At 33.9% G+C, this 20,854-nt stretch overlaps 1 protein-coding gene across 1 annotated transcript; it reads left to right on the top strand.

Annotated features, from left to right (window-relative positions):
• Positions 1–2,358: 2,358 nt before the first annotated feature.
• LOC116349569 lies at positions 2,359–19,373 on the top strand. Its single transcript, XM_031781072.1, has 6 exons — positions 2,359–2,415; positions 2,772–3,221; positions 7,139–7,534; positions 17,645–17,745; positions 18,109–18,217; positions 18,334–19,373. The coding sequence occupies exons 2-6, from the start codon at positions 3,143–3,145 to the stop codon at positions 18,573–18,575; spliced, it is 927 nt and encodes a 308-aa protein (XP_031636932.1). The 5' UTR covers positions 2,359–2,415; positions 2,772–3,142; the 3' UTR covers positions 18,576–19,373.
• Positions 19,374–20,854: the final 1,481 nt, after the last annotated feature.

The following is a 20,854-nucleotide window of genomic DNA, read 5'->3' as shown; positions in this document are numbered from 1 at the left end:
TGTATGCATATTTTATAGCCCGAAAACTAGACAAAACCGATTGAAATCAATCACTAAGAAATAGAAACAGTTTAGTAAATATCACTGGGAGAGCAAAAGGCAGAATTCCTACATGTATTTCTATTTAACTTTTTTTTTAACAATTCAACTGCAAAATAGTAGAGGAAAATTGAGTTAAATTTTGTTTTGGCAACGCTTTTTTTTCACATGTTCATAACGTGACATTTGCATTTGCATATTTATTTGGTTGGCATATTACAGATATGCTATTATCGTCATATAGATATCGCATCGCATTAATCGTTCAGTTTTTATTGCTTTGCATTCTGTTTCTCTAAATTCGATTGACTTTGAACATCTGCGCCATTTCCAATTTCAATTTTTGTCTATTCTTCTCAAGTGTTCTATGCCTGTCTTTATCGCTTGTCGGATATATGATTTGAATATGCATTTATTGTATTTTATCACAACCAGAAAACATAAGCTGATCAAGACAAAGTGAATTGACGCGTTACTAATTTGTCTATTGATGAACGCAAAAAAAGCAATCTGTCAGGATCAATACGTACTAATTAATTTGATTTTGGTTGGGTGGAGTAAAACTTGTTTTATGCTCAAATTTATCAGCCAAATATCATCTCCTTTTGGAACAATTTTATTGCCAAAGCCGATAGTTGAACATCCACAACATACGAAAAGCAAAAGAATCACTTCGATTGCTATCGATTTGAACGGAATAGACGTAAAAAAATCGCGGACACTTTTTTTTCTTTACAAAATGGAATGCAAAATGATAATTAAATCGGTAGAAATGGAATGCAAAGTGATAACCAAATATTATCATTAATATTTATTGAAAAAGTCTACATTCTAATTTCTTGATTGAGAAATCATCGATGATATAAGTATGTAAACAAAAATAAAAAAGCAAACCCTTAAAATGTCCATTGAATTTGCATAATACCAAAAACAAACATGCATCAAACACATTTGCAATTTGAATTTATTTGTTTCGTTAGAATTCTTGATGGATAAGTGTGCATTCCTTGTGACTATATCGTGTCTATTCCTGTCGCAATCGCACCGAAACCCAGAGAGTTTGTTTATGTTTATTTTATTGCAAAATAAATAAGTGGCCGTTTTTGTGTGACGAGATATATGTATATCTGTCATGAAAACAGGCTGTTTTTGTTGTTATCGAAATAAAACCGTCTCTCTATTCACAATTGTTCTGTATTCGGTTCAATTACAAAATTGCTGAAATGCTGAAAACCAGTAACGATGCAATGATATCTATCTTGTAATGATATTGCCTAAGTTTCATTGTGCATGCGTAAAATGAATAGCTTCGCACAGGCACTGTTTTCTTTTCGCTTTCGTTTTGAAGGTACAATTTATGTGTACCACCAGCAATGTGCACATCATAGCACTCTCATGCGTCCGTACACTAGTACAAACACTTTGGCACATACCATTCGCATGTAGTACATGTGATTTGAAGCACGAATGCATATTTTCACATCTTCAATACAAAAAAAAAACAGTCAGCCAAAGGAGTCAGCACACAAAAAAAGTATAGTTTATTGATGAAGTAAAATAATAACAACAAACAAAATCAAGACACACACAGGAGACGACATATTCAGGGAAAACAAAATACCGTTTTTATTTCATTTCATTTCATGAATGCAATACAAATTGAAACTGGATACAATGCGAATTGAGCACAACACACCAAACCATTCAGTTAAAGGCTTTAAATTGCATACAGATTTAACCGTCTATATACGGAATTTGAAATGCAATGGAAATGTATTAAATTCGCGCGCACTTGCATATGCTTCGGTTGCTCTTCTGACCACACCATTTCGGCATTGTTGTTCTGTTTTTCATCACATCTATGGCAGAAAAAAAAGTAGCGAGAAATAAGAAAAAAAAAACACTGTTTAAATAAAAATCGAGGCACAACAAGCAATCGTGAATTCGATATTCGCGTCCATGTCCAACTCATCGTTGCTATTCTTTTTACAGCTGCTGTGTGTTGTTTTTGCTTTCGTTGGTCGGTCGAATTGAATTGACCGAATAAGCGACCATCACGGTATTCATAATTTAAGTTGCACGTAACTCTCGTGTATAACTCTTTTTTTTGTTGTATTTTTTCTTCTCTTCTTTCAAAAAGCACAAACATTCGAAGATATGCATGGACCGAACATAGAGAAGACAGACAAAGTAAGAGACACACATTGAATACGATGAGAATGGCAACAACAAATGCCGCCATGTACACCTATGTGCCCCGTGCCGTGCAGACTTCAAAAAGTTTGCTTCGATCCAATATGTATTTTATGCAAGACAGTATGTAAACGACCTTCCGACAGTAAACATCGATTTTGATTTGAGTGAATTAAAAAAAAGGTTTATCATCATAATCTACATCGATTACTCGATAGAATACTTCTTCGATTTGAATTTGATTGCTTGTCTTTCTCCAAAATAACAATCTGTCTAATTTCAATCAGTTTTTTTTTATCTTTGATCAAAATTCATTTCTTATTTTCCATGAAATTTCGGCTACTTTATTAATTGTGTAACGGTCATATACATTATATTACTTTGTTGAAATGCTTCTTCCTCCAATTTCGAATGTTACTCTCTTTTCTTAGCTTGATCGCCAGTCTTTCAATGAGTGCATAGTTTTCATTTAGGAATTACCATTCATTGAAGTCATTCGTAGTAAAGTGAGACGTTCTTTTCTTTTGCCATTTTTACAGCACAGATTCGAATTGAATCCAGATTGGCTGGAGTTGGTTGAAAAGTGTGAAAACATTTCGTTTCAATAAATTTTTGGTGTTAAATTTATTTTGGAGCTACATCACAGCAGAACACTTTATGCAAAAGAATCAAGTAAGCGAAAGTGCCTGAAAACCGCTGATAAAGTTTGTGAAAGTGATTAAGTGACATTGGTCGACGCAAGAGCAAAAAATATTAATAACACTAAAGAGAATTAAGCAAAAGAAGAAAAAAAATACCAAACACACATCGTTGATCAAGTGAATGCCTTAGCGTAAGTGTTTTTGCAACACTTAAAATATTTGTAATTAAAGTAAAGCGAGCAGAAGAAGCCCAAGCATATTTCGACGACATGTTTCGTGTTGCGATATTGGTGATTTGCTTTTCGATTGCATCGGCTCAACGGGCGAGTGGAAACATTGGTGGCAAAGGTAAGCCTTGGTAGAATGAGAAATTAATTTTCATTGTGTACATAATTTCGGTGGTGTTGGCTTCAGTCAACGGTTACTTTAAATAATTAAAAAAAAAAAAAAATTAAATTCAAACAATTTTTTAACATCAACTGACACAAATTGTACAGTACTCAAAACATAACTTTAATAATACGGATTTTTAATTAATTGGACTGATTAACTGCGGTTCAGAGATTTTTCGCTTCAATAAAAACCAATACAACTAATACCGACTAGACTAGTATTTGCAGTTCATACTTAAAACCAAAAAAAGAGTAGACACACTTTTTTGTGTGTGCACGGAAATGAGACAGATAAGAAATGAATAAAATCAACATACTGTAGAGAGATACATTGTTTGTTTGCTTTTTTTTGAAACGTCGTATAGCAATAGTTTGAAATTGATCGCCAATATCCTAGTTAGACATTCGTTTAATTGAATTTGATGTCGTTTGTGGCTCTTTTCCACCGTCTCCCTCTCTCGCTCGCTCTCGCTCTTTCCTTCTCTCTCTCTGTTCAACGTTATTTTTGTATCAAAGATTGTTGTGTTTCTTAGCAAGTGAGCAATCAGCACGCACAGGTACTTTTTGCCGTATACATTTTCATTTTCAATGTGGATATATTATATCATGCCCAGTGAAAGTTTTTATGCGCCCGCATTCGAAAGCCTATCACTTTCTTACGCTGTACTCTTTATATATGCGCACATCACACACATAATCTTTTTTTCGTGTGATATCAGAAAATATCGATTTTTTTATTGCATGCCAAAAAAAATGTAATATTAAAATAGCATTGAGAATGTAGATTGCAAACGAATTGAAATTCCAATTACGTGGATTTAGTGAAGAGGAAAAAAAGTGTATCGAGCGGCACATAGCTTTAATATCGGATAAACGGTCATTTGTTTACTGGAAAAATAGCATTTTGTGCACCTGAAATATGTGCACATAATTCACATTTGGCCTTTTCACCATGCCGCCTTCAGACTTCCCATCGAAACCATCGATGCGAAATGTAGACCAAAAACAATCTCACACACACATATATACACCATTCAAAATATTCATGTTTATTGAATCGCAGTTTAATCAGCAGTGTTATGCATATTCAATTCAGATAATAAGATATGTGCGCACACTTGCTTTCATTCCGAATCGTCAATTTTGGTTTTTCAGATGGAAGAGAAACAGAAAATGAAAAAAAAAACAACAACAGTCGAGCAATAGCTTAATGTTGCGTTTTAGTCGGTTTGTATATTTGCCGATGTGTATATAAATATTATGTTACCGATTTTTCTTCGGAGTTTGTTTAATTATGTTCCGGTTTTTGCAGTGACACAAGTTGGTATTCGAATGTGTGTGAGTGTGTGTGTGTGTTTTTTTTTGGGTGAGTTAGGTCTCAAGAAAGCGAGAAAGAAATATGCTGAAGATCACTTTCTCATGCATACACACACTGGTTGTTGCTCTTATAATATTCGCATGCGCTCAACCGATAAAAATTCACGACACAAACAAATTCAACATTTTTGTTGTTTTGAATGGGTTTTTTCACTCTTTTCTCGCTTCCAAATATGTTTTAATGGTTAGCGTTGTTGCTACTTTGAACATTTTATGAGAAGTTTATGACTCAATGGAGACAAATGCGCTGATTTTACTTGTCACATTTTATTTTCCCTTCAAATGATAAACAATGTTATGTTACTCGTTAGTTTAGGCTGATGTTTTTTCTTCTTCACATCGAAATAAGTTTCTCGAGTGACTGTAAGGCGGTTCTGTAAATAAATATAAGAGTGCGATAAAAAAAATATATGAATTGCCGTATATAATTGAACCAAATGCCAAATTCCACATGATGATATCACGTACAAATCCAGCCATATCATGGAACCGAACACCCGTGTGTGTGTGTGTGTGTGTGTGTGTGTGTGTGTGTGTGTGTGTGTGTGTGCGTGAATGAAAGAGAAATGTCAACGAAATAAAATGAGATGATGTTATTGAATTTAACATTGAATAAATTGCTGTGCACAGCAAAACGATAAAAAATGGCAAAATATATTATGGCTACCGATATGTGTCTTCGCACAAAAATGTTTATTTATTTTTTTTTTCCGTCACTTTCTTCTCACATTGAGTTCTCTGTGCTTTTGTCGCTCAAAACTGGCTCTTCAACGTCGATGTGTATTCATTTGTCAATTCGGTTATTATTGCTTTTTCGGTGCCAGTGACGCTGCGTAAAGAAAAAAACCGCCGAGTTTTCTTCAATCCCACTCGTTTTTATTTGTTTATATAATCATAAATCAGGCGCACGATAATTATTGTTGATTGTGCGATGTGCATCAATCCCATTACAGCGTCGTGTGCTAAGTGCATTCCATGTTTGTGCCGACAACACAGAATTTGACCGAAATTATCGTTTCACAATGGTTTTATTCACTATTTTTTTTATATGCCGCTGCTATTAACCAACAAAACTACCAAATTTACGGAACGAACAAGTAGCATAATGAATAAACCGAATTTATATGTGGGCATCTTGAGGTTGCAATTAGCATTTAGGGTCAAGTACTGTTAAAATTTGATGAAACGACACACAGCAAATTAAAGAAAATAATAAAATTGCAATCGACTCATGGGCTGCATTGAAATGATTCGATTTATTGTTTTTTTGGAGCAGCGTTTTTTTAACTTTAAATTGATTAATGGACATGTTGCAGTGCTTTTTTATCAATGTTTGAACCATTTCTGCGATTACTTTTATTGGCATTGTGAATGTTTAACGTTATAATCCATTTGCGTAATGTTTTATTCTGGATATTAAAAAAAAACAGATATTAATGATTGGAACGTTGATTTTCATGAGATTGGCGTTACAAACGCACAAGCGACACAATAATTACAGCCCTAAAAACGGGATAACGGCGCAATAAGTGCCCATAGCATCATCACACAGTGTCCATCCAATTGCTTGGGGAGGCATGATTTGATGCAGATATTCATGTGAATCGTCCTTGACAAGACGATGATTAAAGTTCCAAATGGCCTTACTCATAAGCAAGCACATTGTGAAGCACAAAAAAGCAAGAAATACAGATACAGAATTGTTAAATGCCAACCATCCTCATTGTTATGTTGTCAGTAACTGAACCGACCGCTTTTTTTATCGTATTGAGATGACACGAAGTGCCTTGTTTTCCATAGTTTTTGTTTTCTTCTTTTTTCGTTATGATTCTATCTGCATGTTTTTTTTATCTTCTCATTTTTCATTTCTCGATCAAGCTCTGATCGTTGTCGGTGTGCTTTGTTTCAGAAGTAATCTTTTCGCCGTTTGGTTTATGAATTCACACAAAACCACTGAACCATGCAATTCACAATGCAATGAACCTATCGCTGATTTCTTTTATATAATAAGTTCAAGACTCTTTCTTTTTATTGAGATAACGAATTTTGAAGCTCTTTTTTGCCATAGCGCTTCTTCTTTGGCACTTTGATGAATGATTTAACCGTTATCGCAATGTTGGTGTGATTAGAGACAGACTAGATTGGGGTTACATCTAATTAGCTTCATTCATTTGATACGAACCGAAAGATTTTGGATAATCCAAATACAATCAACTTTTTTTTTTTGCATTTTGCTCTCTCTCTTGTGGTTTTACTTCTCGAAAAAAATCAAATAACACCTACCAATTAGCCGCATGGGTTGATGGTGTCTGTTGTGGTGATTGTATTGTAAAAACGTTTTTTTTTGTTGGTTTGTTGTTGATTTTGCTAAGAATAAACACACATAAATTTCCACGTTTTTCCTGAATGAAACGATGACCAAAGAGAAAATCTTCTTCTCTCTCTCTCTTCCTTCTCTCTCTCTCTCTCATCGCGCCCGAAAAAACAAACAAATAGGAATCGGTGACGAGGAAATACAGCGTCAAAACCGCATCACAGCTCAAATTGTAGCAAATTACTTGGAACGTCGTTTGTTCCCTCATAAATCGCCCACACACCGACTACCAACGGTCGACGAAATTTTACCGACCACAGCACAACTACTAAATCAACATAGTACGGCCGAATCAAAGACAAAAATTACAAGACAATTAGGGCATGGTACAAATGCAGCACCACCGCCAAACACCGACGTGGATATTGGTGATGACGATGACTATGATAACGATGACATCGACACCAATGAACAATACATTGATCCAAACGATCCAGAAAATTTACAAAGTGTCGAATCAAACCATGTGGACTCTTACTATCCAGATATGAACGATAGCATTAGCAATGAGAACGAAGGCAGGTGTTCACAAAATTATTTCAATTATTTATATTTTCAGTTTGATTTTTTCTCCATCAAATTTTAATTTCATGAAATTGACGACGAATTTTTGAAAAATCCGCTCAATTTGCAAAACAAATATATGCCAAAGCCTTTATTTGAATTGAATAGGTGACTTAACCGTAGTTAGACTCACTTACATTCACTTGAACGGTTCATATTGTTTGCGAGAAACCATTTTAAATAGCCATAACTAAATCAGTTAAACGACTTTGACATTGAAAACATATTCGAACGCAAAATGATTACCATAAAATCGATATTGAAATAGAAATTTAAACAATTGCCCCAATAAGACTTGATTTTGACATTTGAATTAATAGCAACCGATTGCCAATGGCTAATATCACACTTGACTCATCAAAAAATGATGGAGAGAAGAGAGAAAAAAACGCAACATAACAGTTCATCACTTGAATTGGACAACAAGAACGAAAGCCATCGGACTGGCAAGGTTGAGCTTAAAAAAACACAGAGACATTTTTACTACTGGGGTTCGTGCATTGACAATTAACATATTGCGCTCTCACTGTGTATGAAAAAACACTAGCTGATGCGAGTGAATCGCACTGATGTCGTCCATTAGCACCATAATAACAGTCAATTAAACAAAATTAAAATTATGAAATGACAACATACGATCGAAGTTGAATACTTCACATCATTTTACAGTTATCACTGACAACAAATCACTCTGAATCAGGTGTCGATGTAGACATATTGTTTAGATTTTTTTGTTGATGAGTTTGTGCGATTAATCAACAAACGATTATCTAAAAATCAAGGATACATTCAGTTCCCAGCCCCGGTTAGCTGTGTGTGTGCTTTGAAGTCAATTTGTCAGATGTGACATGAAAATCATCGCAGTCACAATGAATGACAATTGGTCAATGTTCCAAACAAAGCGGCGAATCCACTTGATGAAAGCCTGATAACGCAATAAAATTGCCATTAGTGTTCGTTATTGTTGTTTTTTTTTTTTTAGATTTGGAAATATCGTTAAATTTCTTTGCCACTGGATGCTTTTGAAAATGCAAAACAAAAGACAAATGGCTGATTAAATGACGGAATCAATTCCGTTGACAACACACAACAACAAAAAAAAGAATCACCGAAAAAACGAATGCAAATGTGAATCATTTCGGATGAACTTTTTTTTCTCTCTCTTTTATTTATCGATGATGATGATGCACGCGTGTAACACGATGATGGGTGTAAAACCTGTATTGATCACTTTTCGAATCGAAAACGAAATGAAATAGAATAAACTGAAATATATTGTGCTTCGAAAAAATGTGAAGGTTGCCCACACAGAACTATTTATTATACCCCATAAGAAGATGACTACAAAGTATAAATCGAGTCTCTGACCTTATCACAATTGAGTGTGAATCGCATATTTATTTTTTATACGCATGTATGCTGCACAATTTGCAGCCTCATGCATCCGAAATCATCACAAAGAAGAACATGTTTGATTATAGCCGCTGGATGTGCGAGACTATTTATGAAATCAGCATTTTCGATATGATAATTTATATCGATAATCGCTTGAAGACAATGTACAGAGAGATTTAATGATGTTCGATGTAATGAAATTCGAATTATGATTGCGTGCGCTTTAGAGTGATGAGAAAAAAAACAACAATTATATTGCCAATCGTAATTATCACATGATTGCGTAGACAATTGACTTACCTATTTATTTCATCGAAATGCAATGAGCCGTATACATTTAATTGGCATCCAGTTGATTTGAATAAAAATAGCACACAAACCGTTTTCCAATTAAAACCGTTTCATCATCAACCGAAATGAATTGCGAATGCAAGGCACATACCGGTTTTTATCGAAGTGCAAGGGTCTTTTGCACACAATCGATCAAACCATTTAAATTCAACGGATTGACAGACATGGGCACGGTCCAGATGTGTCAAAATAGAATGAAGTATCAAGTGGCTGAAGTCAGTTTTAATTATAAATTCCGTGTATAAAAAAATAATACTTATTATTTCTTTTGTCTTCTTTTGCCACTTTTCTTACAATTCTTCTTCCTGGATTTATATAAATCAAAACGTCGGACGATTGTTGGTAAATTCAAACGTCAGGCGATTCAATTGAAACTGCATAATGTCAATAACCTGTTTCGGTATCAAAGTTGATATAGCAACCGCTCCAATTTTCTTCAACACATCACATATCACCAATTTAATTCGATTAATTAAAATGTTGAATTTCACACTTGTCATCGCATTGGCAATCATGCTAATCTTATCGTGCTAGTTCATTTGGATTTTTCCACCTTTATGCGAACACACTATCGTTTATATTATGCACTCATTCGCCAAACAGCGCTGTTTTTTGAACATTCATAAATCGTATTTCATATGCAGAAGAAGAAGAAGCAAAAAAAGCCAACCAAAGATTTTTATAATCCGATTTTGTTGATTTAGTATTCGAACTAACCATAAAATTGCATCCGAAAATTTTGAAGTGGCCTCGAATATGAAGAAGCACCCATATTTGTCACGTTGATTTGCTATGCATCAGTGCAGTTTTCGATTTGATTTAAATAAATTTGCTTAATCGTTAGAAAACCAAAAAAAAAAAAACGAATCAAAAATGGAATGGAACGGAAGTGGCATTTTTCGTTTTAAAATTTTTATATTTTGAACATTTATTACGAGTGGCACTAGTTTCTAATGAATTCAGTCGATGGTTTCGTACGAAATGTAGAATAAAGTTTCGTAAGTGATTGACGCCTGTGTGGGCACTACCTTTTACTCCTTTTCGAAATGGCATTGTCTATACGGCATCGATCTATTTCTAAATAGAAACCCTAGAAATAATCGAGAATTATCCGTATTAAATAAAATGTTTTTAAATGTTTTTTTATGTTTTTTATCCGTATTTCCATTCAAAATATTAACCATTCGCTCAAAGAAAAGTGAACATGTTCCATTAAGCGCCAAATGGTATATTTTTTCCAATCATAAATTATGTTGTTAATGATCCAAAAAGGCACAAGAGAGTTTTGGGAACGTTCAATTTATTCATTACAATATTAAAATTTATGATAATCGCCGGATGTAATCTGGTGCATACATCAGACGCTGGCCAAAATTATAACAATGCGAAAGAGACCAGCAATTTTTGATTCGTTTATTTTTTTTCCCTTAATTTATGTTGAATGTAAGCTGAAAATTAATGTACATGTTTATCGTTCATTTATAATTATAAATTTACATTTCGCATGCAACGCAAATGGAAAGACAGAATGCTTTTTTGATGTTGTTGTTTTTTTTTATGTTATCGCATTATTAATGATTTCATGCAAATGAATATCAAAGTTATTCAGATGCTGAAATAGCGACTATTTATCGATCATTTGTGCGTAAATGTTGTCACGCGGTGGGCTTGGGAGGCTTTATGGGAAAATTAATGATAAGTTTGTAAATAACATGAGACAGTGTGTGTCGTATTCTTTCTGTTCGTTGTTTGTTTTCTTTAGTTTGTCATTTGTGCCAAAATGAATGAAATATGACTTCTTTGAATGACAATGACAACAACAACAACAAAAAACTAGATAAAATTGCGATCCACTTCAAAATGAATAAAATCTAGTATTCAACACAGTACATTCACGCCGCCAGCGCATGCATCAAACTGTTGCTTGAACACGAAAATTGGGAAATTGTTTTTGGCGTAGGAATGATAGTCGGTATGTCTAGCTTGTTGGATCGGATTAAAATGCTGGAATCACATTACATTTGTGTGTACCATTGTGATGCAGTCGCAGCACCGAATTCAAAGCAAAACTTCGACAGCATACAAACACCATGAAATAGGAGCATATTTACGCGAATCTTTAAAAGGCAATTGAAATTGTTTCGACATTTGTCGGTATGTTGTAGACGGTGAAATGGAATCAACTAAAAATTACTTAATTTTTACCAAACGACACAACAACAACAAAAAAGACGATAGAAACGTGTTTGTGTGAGTGTGAGAGAGCTTGAGTGGATCGAAAACTGTCATTAAACTGTATGCCTGACGGCGGTGAATGACAAACAGTACATAAAAAGCATCAACAACAACATCAAATGACACATGATATCTAGGTAAAACAGATGCCAGTTACAGTGAAAGCGATCCACCAAGTCCATGCTTCACAATGTGATCTCAATAGGTCCTATTTCATTCTCGTTTTCAACGACTTGAGTGCACCGCTTTTTTGTTTGTTTGTTAGCTTCTGTTTTGGACAGAATTTATAGATTCATTTGGCGGCATTCAGTGCACAAATTGTGTCAAAATTCGTGTGTCATAGGCACGATGCTCATCTCGAAGAGAAAGGACATCTCAACATCATAACACGGAAACCATAAAAAACAAATTGAACAAATGAATGAAAAAAATACCGTTTTTGTTGTTGCAATTTTTGCTCGTTTGCCATTCGCTATAATTCACTTAATTATTATTTAAAAAAAAAAACTGGTTTCTTCTGATCGTTCGGCACAGAGATAGAAAGAGAGACTATTGATGCTACGACCATATCGTATGTCGAATTCCAATTTCCAACTCAAACCAATATTAGTTTTCTACTGCTGCTTTTTTTTTGCTTCGTTTCACGTTTTGTTTGTGCAAGTGCGCAGCCAAATTGGTTGCTTTGCTCGGCGTTTTTTGCATTGGGTACGTAATGCACTCAATTGTGTGTGCATCCGATCTTGCCAATTGTACTCGTTTGTACGCCTGCCAATGTTACGAAACTAAGTCATTCATTGAATCAGTTACCATAGCATAAATCTCTCAACCGATAAACCAATTTATTTTCCTAACAAGTGAAATAAAAAAAACACAATCGCACAAATCCTCAAATATTTACATAGATTGATAATTGAATTCTTGGCGACGAAAAAGACAAAAACCATTTATTTATTTTTTTTCGTGGAATTTATGGACTCATTTGAATTCCAAAAAACCCAAAGAGAATCGATAAAATTTCGTCTCATTTAGCCAGAACCAATTTGAATGTAATTGATTAAGCGAAAAATGGTATTTGTTATTCCACTTTACGATCGTCTTTCCTGAGCAATACGAAACTTAAACATAAACAATAAATTTCACATGAACGAGTTGCTTGCCAACATGAATTGCGCTGATCCAAGCGAAAAAACTGACACTCGCTGAGAGTGTGACTAATTTTATTATTACAAAGCGATAAACAAAAATGTTTTCATCTGGGCTATGGGAATTGTTCGCCGCAACTTGAAATCATAAAATTGATGTTTTTTTTCTGATTCGATAAATAATACCGATTGCGGCTTGACATGGTTTTATCAAGTGATAAACAACAACGCTTTCTTTCTCTCGTTTTCGAGTCGCATTTCGAAGCGAAAATACGGTACTGATCACATCGAAATATTTAGCATATGAATAATAATGGTGATTTCCCGCGCTCTATTCTCATTCAATCACTTTCGCTTTTCCACGGTATATTGAACGCGCGTCGTCAATCGTTCACAAACATTTTGGGCGACAAAAAAAAACAACGTTGTTGTTGTCTACTTTTTTCATCGATGCAAATCTCGAGCAGCTTTCAGCATTTCTCGTATGTCATCAAATTCATGAATGTGTGATAAGTTTTTAAGTGAACCTTTCTAAAACAGACGCCATAATAATAACAACAGAGTATACGTCACACACACACACACACACACACACACTGAATAGATATCATAAGCCAAAACGACTAAAACGATGACAACAGCGATTGAGAAGCCACCGTGTGTCCATTTATAAGTGGTATTTGTTTTTGTATTCCAACTTGTCGTTCGTAGCTGGTTGGTGTAGATTTTTATTGTTGATTTTTGTTCCTCTCATTTTAATCACTTCAGTACAATGTGATTTAGCAAGGTCTTTTTGGACATTTTCAGCATTTGTGCTGCACACACATCAGCAGCATCCAATTAAATGCAAAATGAATGGCTACCATATTTCGCATCGCCCAACCGATACGATCATTAGAAGAAGAGAGAAAAAAAAGAATTTTAACGAACAAAACTAAATGTTAGATCTAAAATTATTATAATCTCAATGTCTTGAATTGACTGCATATAGAGCCAATACAATGATCAATATGAAATGGACATAAATTGTAACAAAGTGACGGCTTGATGTTGTTCGCATACGCCACATATCACAACGCAACGTAAAATGTGCACTTGAAGATTTGGGCCGAGAGAATAAATGAAAACGATCATAAATAAATTGAGTTTTCGTTTGCTTACTTTTTGCTTCATTTGTTGAAAATGTGCATTGAAAATCATTTCGTACGTTCAACGTTAAAGGTTGAAATTCTCAATGGAATTTTGTTCTATGCAATGCACGAATCAAACAAGTGACCGGCAACATTGACAAATATCAATGAAATATTGATTTTTCAAACGATTTTACAATTTTGATCATTAATTTATTGATACTATTATTAAATTTATGACTTTTTTCAATTATCATTGATGATTACCGTTCAGTCATTCCAAAACCATTTGTGTTGAACACCAATCGCAAGCGATTTTTTTCAGTTTTGGTCGCTTAGAATCAGGGGCGCATTTTTTTAACCATCTTAAAATGTCAACACAGCGACCCTCAATTTGTTAATACAAAAGCAAGTTTTCAACACACAAATTCAATAAAGTGCAAACATGATTTCATTTACCATTTGATGTTTTGGTTTGAAAACCACACTGTTTAATCCATATTTGCCCGAAAAACGTGACAAGAACAGTCTTGGCGCGTACCAATCGATTTTTACAAAAAAAAAATACATTTCAAAATCAAATTGGACATAGAATATGTATTTGTCAAAGCAAGCTTTGTTAGGTAACCATTTTTTTTTAATTAGTCACACTCAAGAGAAGAAGAAGAAGTAGAAAACATGTACATATGACTTTGAAATTCTATGCAATTAAAATTGATCCAATTGATTGAAAAGTGAGTTTTCTACGAAACATTCACATTAAACAAATTAATTTAAAGTTGTTATTCACTTTTGTTCGATTTCAAAAGGATCAAGTTTTAAAAGGAATTTCAAAAGTGCTTGAAGCCAACAAAAACTGAGGCTGTTGTTAATTCAGCGGAAGATTTTATCGAAGACATCTGAACGATCGTATCCAATGCAGCGTGTGAATTTAGTCATTTCAATTCGATCATATATTTTTTTCCATTCATTTGATTTAATTTAATTATATTTGCTTTCTGCCGACAAAAAAAACACAGGTGTTGCATATTAACCAATGAATCAATGGCACTAATAAATCACAACATCATCATGGCTTTAATTTAATTTTCATTCATTTCTTTGGTTGTCATTTATGCCTTTTGCCGTTAGGCTAAAAATAAATGCTTGAGTATGTTGAAATAAAAACGGTGCCAAATGCAAAACGAAGATACAACGAGATTGTGTGAAGTAAAAGAAAAACATTAACATTATCAAATGCAATTGATGTGCATGTAAACGCAGTGTAAAGCAATTTCGCAAAATGTCAGCGCAGCGAATGCCATTAGAAATTTAACACCTGATTAGCCAGTGAGCTGTGTTTGTCCATCGAATAAGCAAATTAACTTAGCGGCGTTAACATTTGTAAAACAACAAAAAATGCCTATTTCTTCAAATTACATTCAGATTGAGCTTCTCTCCTACTTCGGTGTCGAATTTATCTCTGTTTTTTTTGTAATACTTTCACTTTTTTCTACGAAATTTTCGTGCATATTCCGTTGTAGTGCATTGCATAATGCCCATGCGGCAGATTCCGCTTCGCATTGCTTCTAGTTTTTTTTTTTTGTATGTGCACTACTTCTCTTTTCTCGTTCTTTCCATTTCATTTCATAAAATTTTCATTTAATACACATCGGCGAAAAATTGATGAAACTAAAACAACAACAAAAAAATGCTGTATTCAGTTGAACAGCGACATAAAAAATAATAACATAGAGCAGGTAAATCATGAATTGCGGTCGTACTTCATTAAGAAAACTCCAAAGGCAAGGAAAAAAGCAGCAAAACAGCATACAAATTTATTGATGCAACCGTTATGCGCCGTGGATTCTCTCTTTTTTTTACTTTTCTGCGTTGCATTCACAGCATCATTGAGTCTATTTGCATTTTTTTCGCTCCTGGCTGACTCTCGGTTTCTTTCAACTTCTTCATGCGGCTGCTGCTTTGCTTCTGATTATAGGCAATTACAAAATACGTTCAATTTCATTTCGAGCATCGAAAATATGCACGATGTAAATCGATGTAAACATTGCATATTCGGATGTAGAATGATTGCTATGATGGAATGTTTATCTATATTTCGATTGAACATATAATTCAAAGCGATTTAAAATTATGTGCGTCAGACAGAAAGATTTGCGATCATAGACCGTTTAAATTCTTTCAAATGATGATGCAAAGTTTGCATTGCAAACGAAATCAGTATTTATTTTTTTCTCTTCGCTCTCTTGTTACCTGTAAATCACCTGAAATATTACAAATTATCGACGGACGGTGATTATTCGATCGCATATTTGTAAACATAATCACTGAACATACACACGTAATTGTTTATGAGTTGGCAAATGAAAACGCAATGCAATTCGATTAATTCGCACGATGTCCAACAACTCTACATACATGTACATCAGTCGCAATGATTTCGGAATACGCATGACCCAATTTGATGGCACGGGATATGGTAATGAATAGAATCTTTGATTGATTGCGGAGAAGTAGAAAAAAAAACCAGTAATTGCGTCACAACTGTTTTGTTGTGATAAACACAAGTCCATTTCTTGGGTCGAATGTAATGACAAGGCAAATGTCCATCAATAATGATCATTTTTCGTCTTACTTGTCAAGACTAGATGAAATCGAGTTTGTAGCTCATTCACTGTCGTTCAATACATTTTAATGACAATGATGACCTAACGCAGAAAAGCAATCAACACGCGATCGTTTTGTTCGCCTTTCAGTTGTTGCCTTGCATGTCCATTAGTATCTGTGGGCCATCTCTTTCGCACATTTCTTTTCTTTTATTTAATTCCCTCTCTTACAAAATTCAGCACCGGCGACTCAAGATATCTCCAAATTAGAATCGAATGGATTGTTTTGCACACTTCAGCGCCAGTGGGTACAACTGCAACGGAGCATGGATGTCATCAAATGGAAGGTGGCAACTTGCATTCCATTTAAATTTAATGCCGTTTTATGGGCGCTTCATTTTTGAACTTGGATTTACTTTAATCAATGCGTGCGTGTGCGTCGAAAAAAAAACTTTCTCATTGTTTAACTTACATAATATCAAAAAATGAGCATACACTCACGCATATTCAACGACGATGATATGTGCAATTACACTCAGGTAGATAAAATCCAACGGATTCGACCGTCTGCATGTCTTTGCATCCGTTGATAAGATATCCATACGATTTCCATAAATAACAACGTCGGCTTCTTTGGGTTTGCAAACGAAACTTTCCATGCGCTCATAAACTTTAGATTTTTATGATTGCGATCATTAATGGCCATAACATGTTAGGCTATATTTCGCGTATTCAGATGAATTTGATAATAATCTGAATGTTTAAACTGAATCGATAAATGTATTAGACCATTTAAAGTAAGTGCGAGAAATGTAAATTGATTATTTCCACTTGGATGTTTTCTACTTTGAAATAACAGCGGTGCAAATTTACATGAACGAAATTAAAAACTAACAAATTTTAAGAAAAAAGTAAAAGCTGACACTGATTGCAATGTACTACCGCACACTGGTCGCAATTGTTGCAATATAAATTCACCGCTTGTGCCTGTGGCACGCATACGTCTCTATAAATACATGAAATTTAACTATATCTCGTGTTTAATGGCTATTGGCATGGAATTGCTCGGATTTTTCATTATTTCTTCATCACTTTCTTTCGTTAACAGTACATTTCAAATTAACCATTAAACATGGCTTTTCCACATCAATTGAAAATAGTCTATAATTTTAATCGCATTTTCCGTATATGTTTCCTTTTTGCAGATTGTGTGAATTGCATCGATGATACACCGTTGGCAAACCGATGGACAATGCCATTACATAAAATTGGCGATAAAAAATATTACATCGGCACATTTTTCAAGGTAAACCCATAAATAATTCTATTGTATTTCGAAGACAGATCATTTGAATATCGTTTTAGAGTGATTTAGCGTTTAAGCATTCGATATTCCCCTCAATTTAGACAGACAGACAACAAATATTTTAATCGGCTATTTGCAAATTGAAAAATCATCAATATGATCCGTTGTATTCAAATATGTTGTGTGTGTGTGTGTTTTTTTGTCTGTTTTCTAGTCTTATGTAAATTGAGTTGTCGAACAAAATGATGACAAATGTGACAATATTGGATATGTTGACGCCAACTGAGACATTCTCATCATCAATCGACAATTAAATGAAATAATATTGAAATTTATTTATTTACAATGGAATTTTAATTTCAGGCAAATTGGTTTAAAGCCTCACAATATTGTCGTTTCCATGGTATGCATTTGGCTAGCATTTCATCGCAAGAGGAAAATGATCGACTTGAAAAACATATCAGAGATTTTGGTAAATTGATTTTGAACAACACAAAAAAATTTAAATAACAAAACAACATTCGATTTGGTCCAATGTAATTTTACAATCTCGATTTGATTTTATTTTATTAATTAATCGTGAAATAGGTTTTGGAAACGAGCACTTTTGGACATCGGGCACCGATTTAGCCGAAGAGGGAAATTTCTTTTGGATGGCTACGGGTAAGCCAATCACCTTCACAAATTGGAATGCAGGCGAACCAAATAATTTCCGATATGAAAATGGCGAAGAGGAGAATTGTTTAGAATTGTGGAATCGTGATGGTAAAGGTTTAAAATGGAACGATTCACCTTGTAGTTTTGAAACGTTCTTTGTGTGTGAAGCTTAACGATAATGAAATTCAATTGCGACAAAATTGCCCTCTCGATTAAATTTAGCACTTTAAGTAGGCGATATTTCGATTCACTTAACAGATAGGCAAACATTTGTAAATTGTATAATGTTTAAAGAAAATTAATTGAAAAAAGGGATTTCAAATGCAAATGCAATCGATCCTTTTGAAATTCAGGAATAAGAATTTATTCGGAATATATGTAATGTGTATATATTTACGAAAGAAAAGTCGAATAATTTATTTATTGCTCAATAGAATGCTCACTAACAACAAAAATACAACGAGACAAACATGTTTATGCATACAACAACTCTTCATATGTTGTTTTTTCTCTCTAACGACCGTCTTTTTCGATCAATGAAAATTTGCTGCGCCAGATTTTCTTTTTGGAAAGGAACTCTTTTTTTTTTGTAGCACCTCGTAAAGTTGCCTAAATACTGCAAATATTGTGATTAATTGACCGATAGAATTGACTTTTTTTTAACGTTACACCATATAACATTAATTTAAGTGTTTTTGGCATTGAACTTCAGACAAATTTTATCGATAATTGTAATGTATACGTGTCAGGTGGGCACACCTGATGAAAATATATGAGGTAAACGAAGAAAATGAAGAAAAAAAAAACTCTAAAACTTACTTTTAAATGCAATGTATAATTGTATAGTTATAGTAAAACCCCGTAGATATTATCTATCTCACTTTTAGATTTATCGTCAATGTAATGAATAATAAATCAAATAAAAAAAAAACATACCTCAATATGAGGTCAGTTAACGCGACGAAAACCAAATAAAATGTGTTTTTTTCTGTCCATTTGAACCCATTAGGCTTGAGATACCTCTTTGATAAATTTGAATTGAAATTGCAGATCGGCCGATAAAGTAAAATTCATTGTCCAAGAAATTTCTTATTTTATATGATCAATTTTATCTTTCAGCGTGGGTTAAGTATTAATTTTAACGATATGGGTAGGTTCTTCATTGAAATATTCTTAATTTTATATAAAAAAAAGAAGTAAAGTAAATTCCAAAATGAATGCTTAAAGTCTTCAGTAAATTACATATTGGTTTCTTATTGTCACGATCTGGTCGTGCGTCATGGTTTTAATCTTATTAAAGAGATCAATGACATTTCTGCATTCCAGTAATTTCGAGCATCATAATCAATTGTTTACCTGGCGTTTTAATATCATTCACCAGATTTCGTCATGGACAATTTTAAGTGTGCTCGATTCAGATTTTATCTAGAGCAAAATAATTGATCTGAATTTTAACCAAGCCGAATGCACAGATTCGAAATTAATAAAATGAACTCCATTCAATTAGTGATGGTGCTTGAGTATCTTTATAGCGTATTGTTTAACAAGAATGTGCAAAGCCATGTATAATGCTGATGCTGTGTGGTGACAATATTTGTCCAAAGCGTTCAGAGTACAGAAGAACTGAAGCAATGTAAACTTAAGCTTACCTGTTAGGTAAAAACCGGTTGCCTTCATACAGAGGTGAGTATCTCTTTTGGTAAGAAACTGGTATGCTTTCTGCCAAAAGTTATATTGAGTTGTCTTTCTTATGGATTTGCCTATATGAAGGCGAACCAGACATTTCGTTGTCGGAAGCGCATTTTTTCTACGTGATTTAACTAGTATTTCTATATTTTCATTTGAATGTGTCATTTGTCCAATGCATTTCGCTGAGTTGCAATGTCATATAATTGAGTTCAATTCAAAGGTAATGATTTTTTCGATTAAAGGAGACGAATTTAAAACGTAAAGTGTAATTTTCTCTGTGTAGTGACCATTTTTCAATGCATGAAAAAGTGAATAGTGTGGAAAAAAGTTACTAGCTGCAAACAACTGAAAATAATTTTTTTTCAAACCAAAACCGTCTACCCAGTCGACTTTTTTGGTCTTCTATTTTTCAGATTTTAAACCAAGTTTCAAACTAATTTGGCACGTTTGAAGTTGATTTGAGTTATACTTTTCTCTACTGCAATCGACTGACAAATCAAGCAAATCAACTTTAAATGATTTTAATCTCAGTTGGCTTAAGCCAAAAACGTCCCAAATTAGTTAGCTGACTAGTCAGTCAGTAATTTTGCATTTTTACTTAAACTCCAGGAACACTCGTTATACGTATAATGTATATGGAACCCGATTGACATTTGCTTTTATTGATTTCTTTCCGAAGTCTTTGTGAGTTGGTTATTCATCCGATTGTTCCGTCGGCACATATTCTTCACACAATCAATTGAAACAATAAGTGCCATTGTCC

The sequence above is a fragment of the Contarinia nasturtii genome, unplaced genomic scaffold (assembly GCF_009176525.2).
Source record: "Contarinia nasturtii isolate CC-2019 unplaced genomic scaffold, AAFC_CNas_1.1 Cnas_scaffold_2934, whole genome shotgun sequence".
Classification (NCBI taxonomy): Eukaryota; Metazoa; Arthropoda; class Insecta; order Diptera; family Cecidomyiidae; genus Contarinia; species Contarinia nasturtii.
The sequence above is the reverse complement of the archived record's forward strand: the minus strand, read 5'-3'. Positions and strand labels throughout refer to the sequence as shown.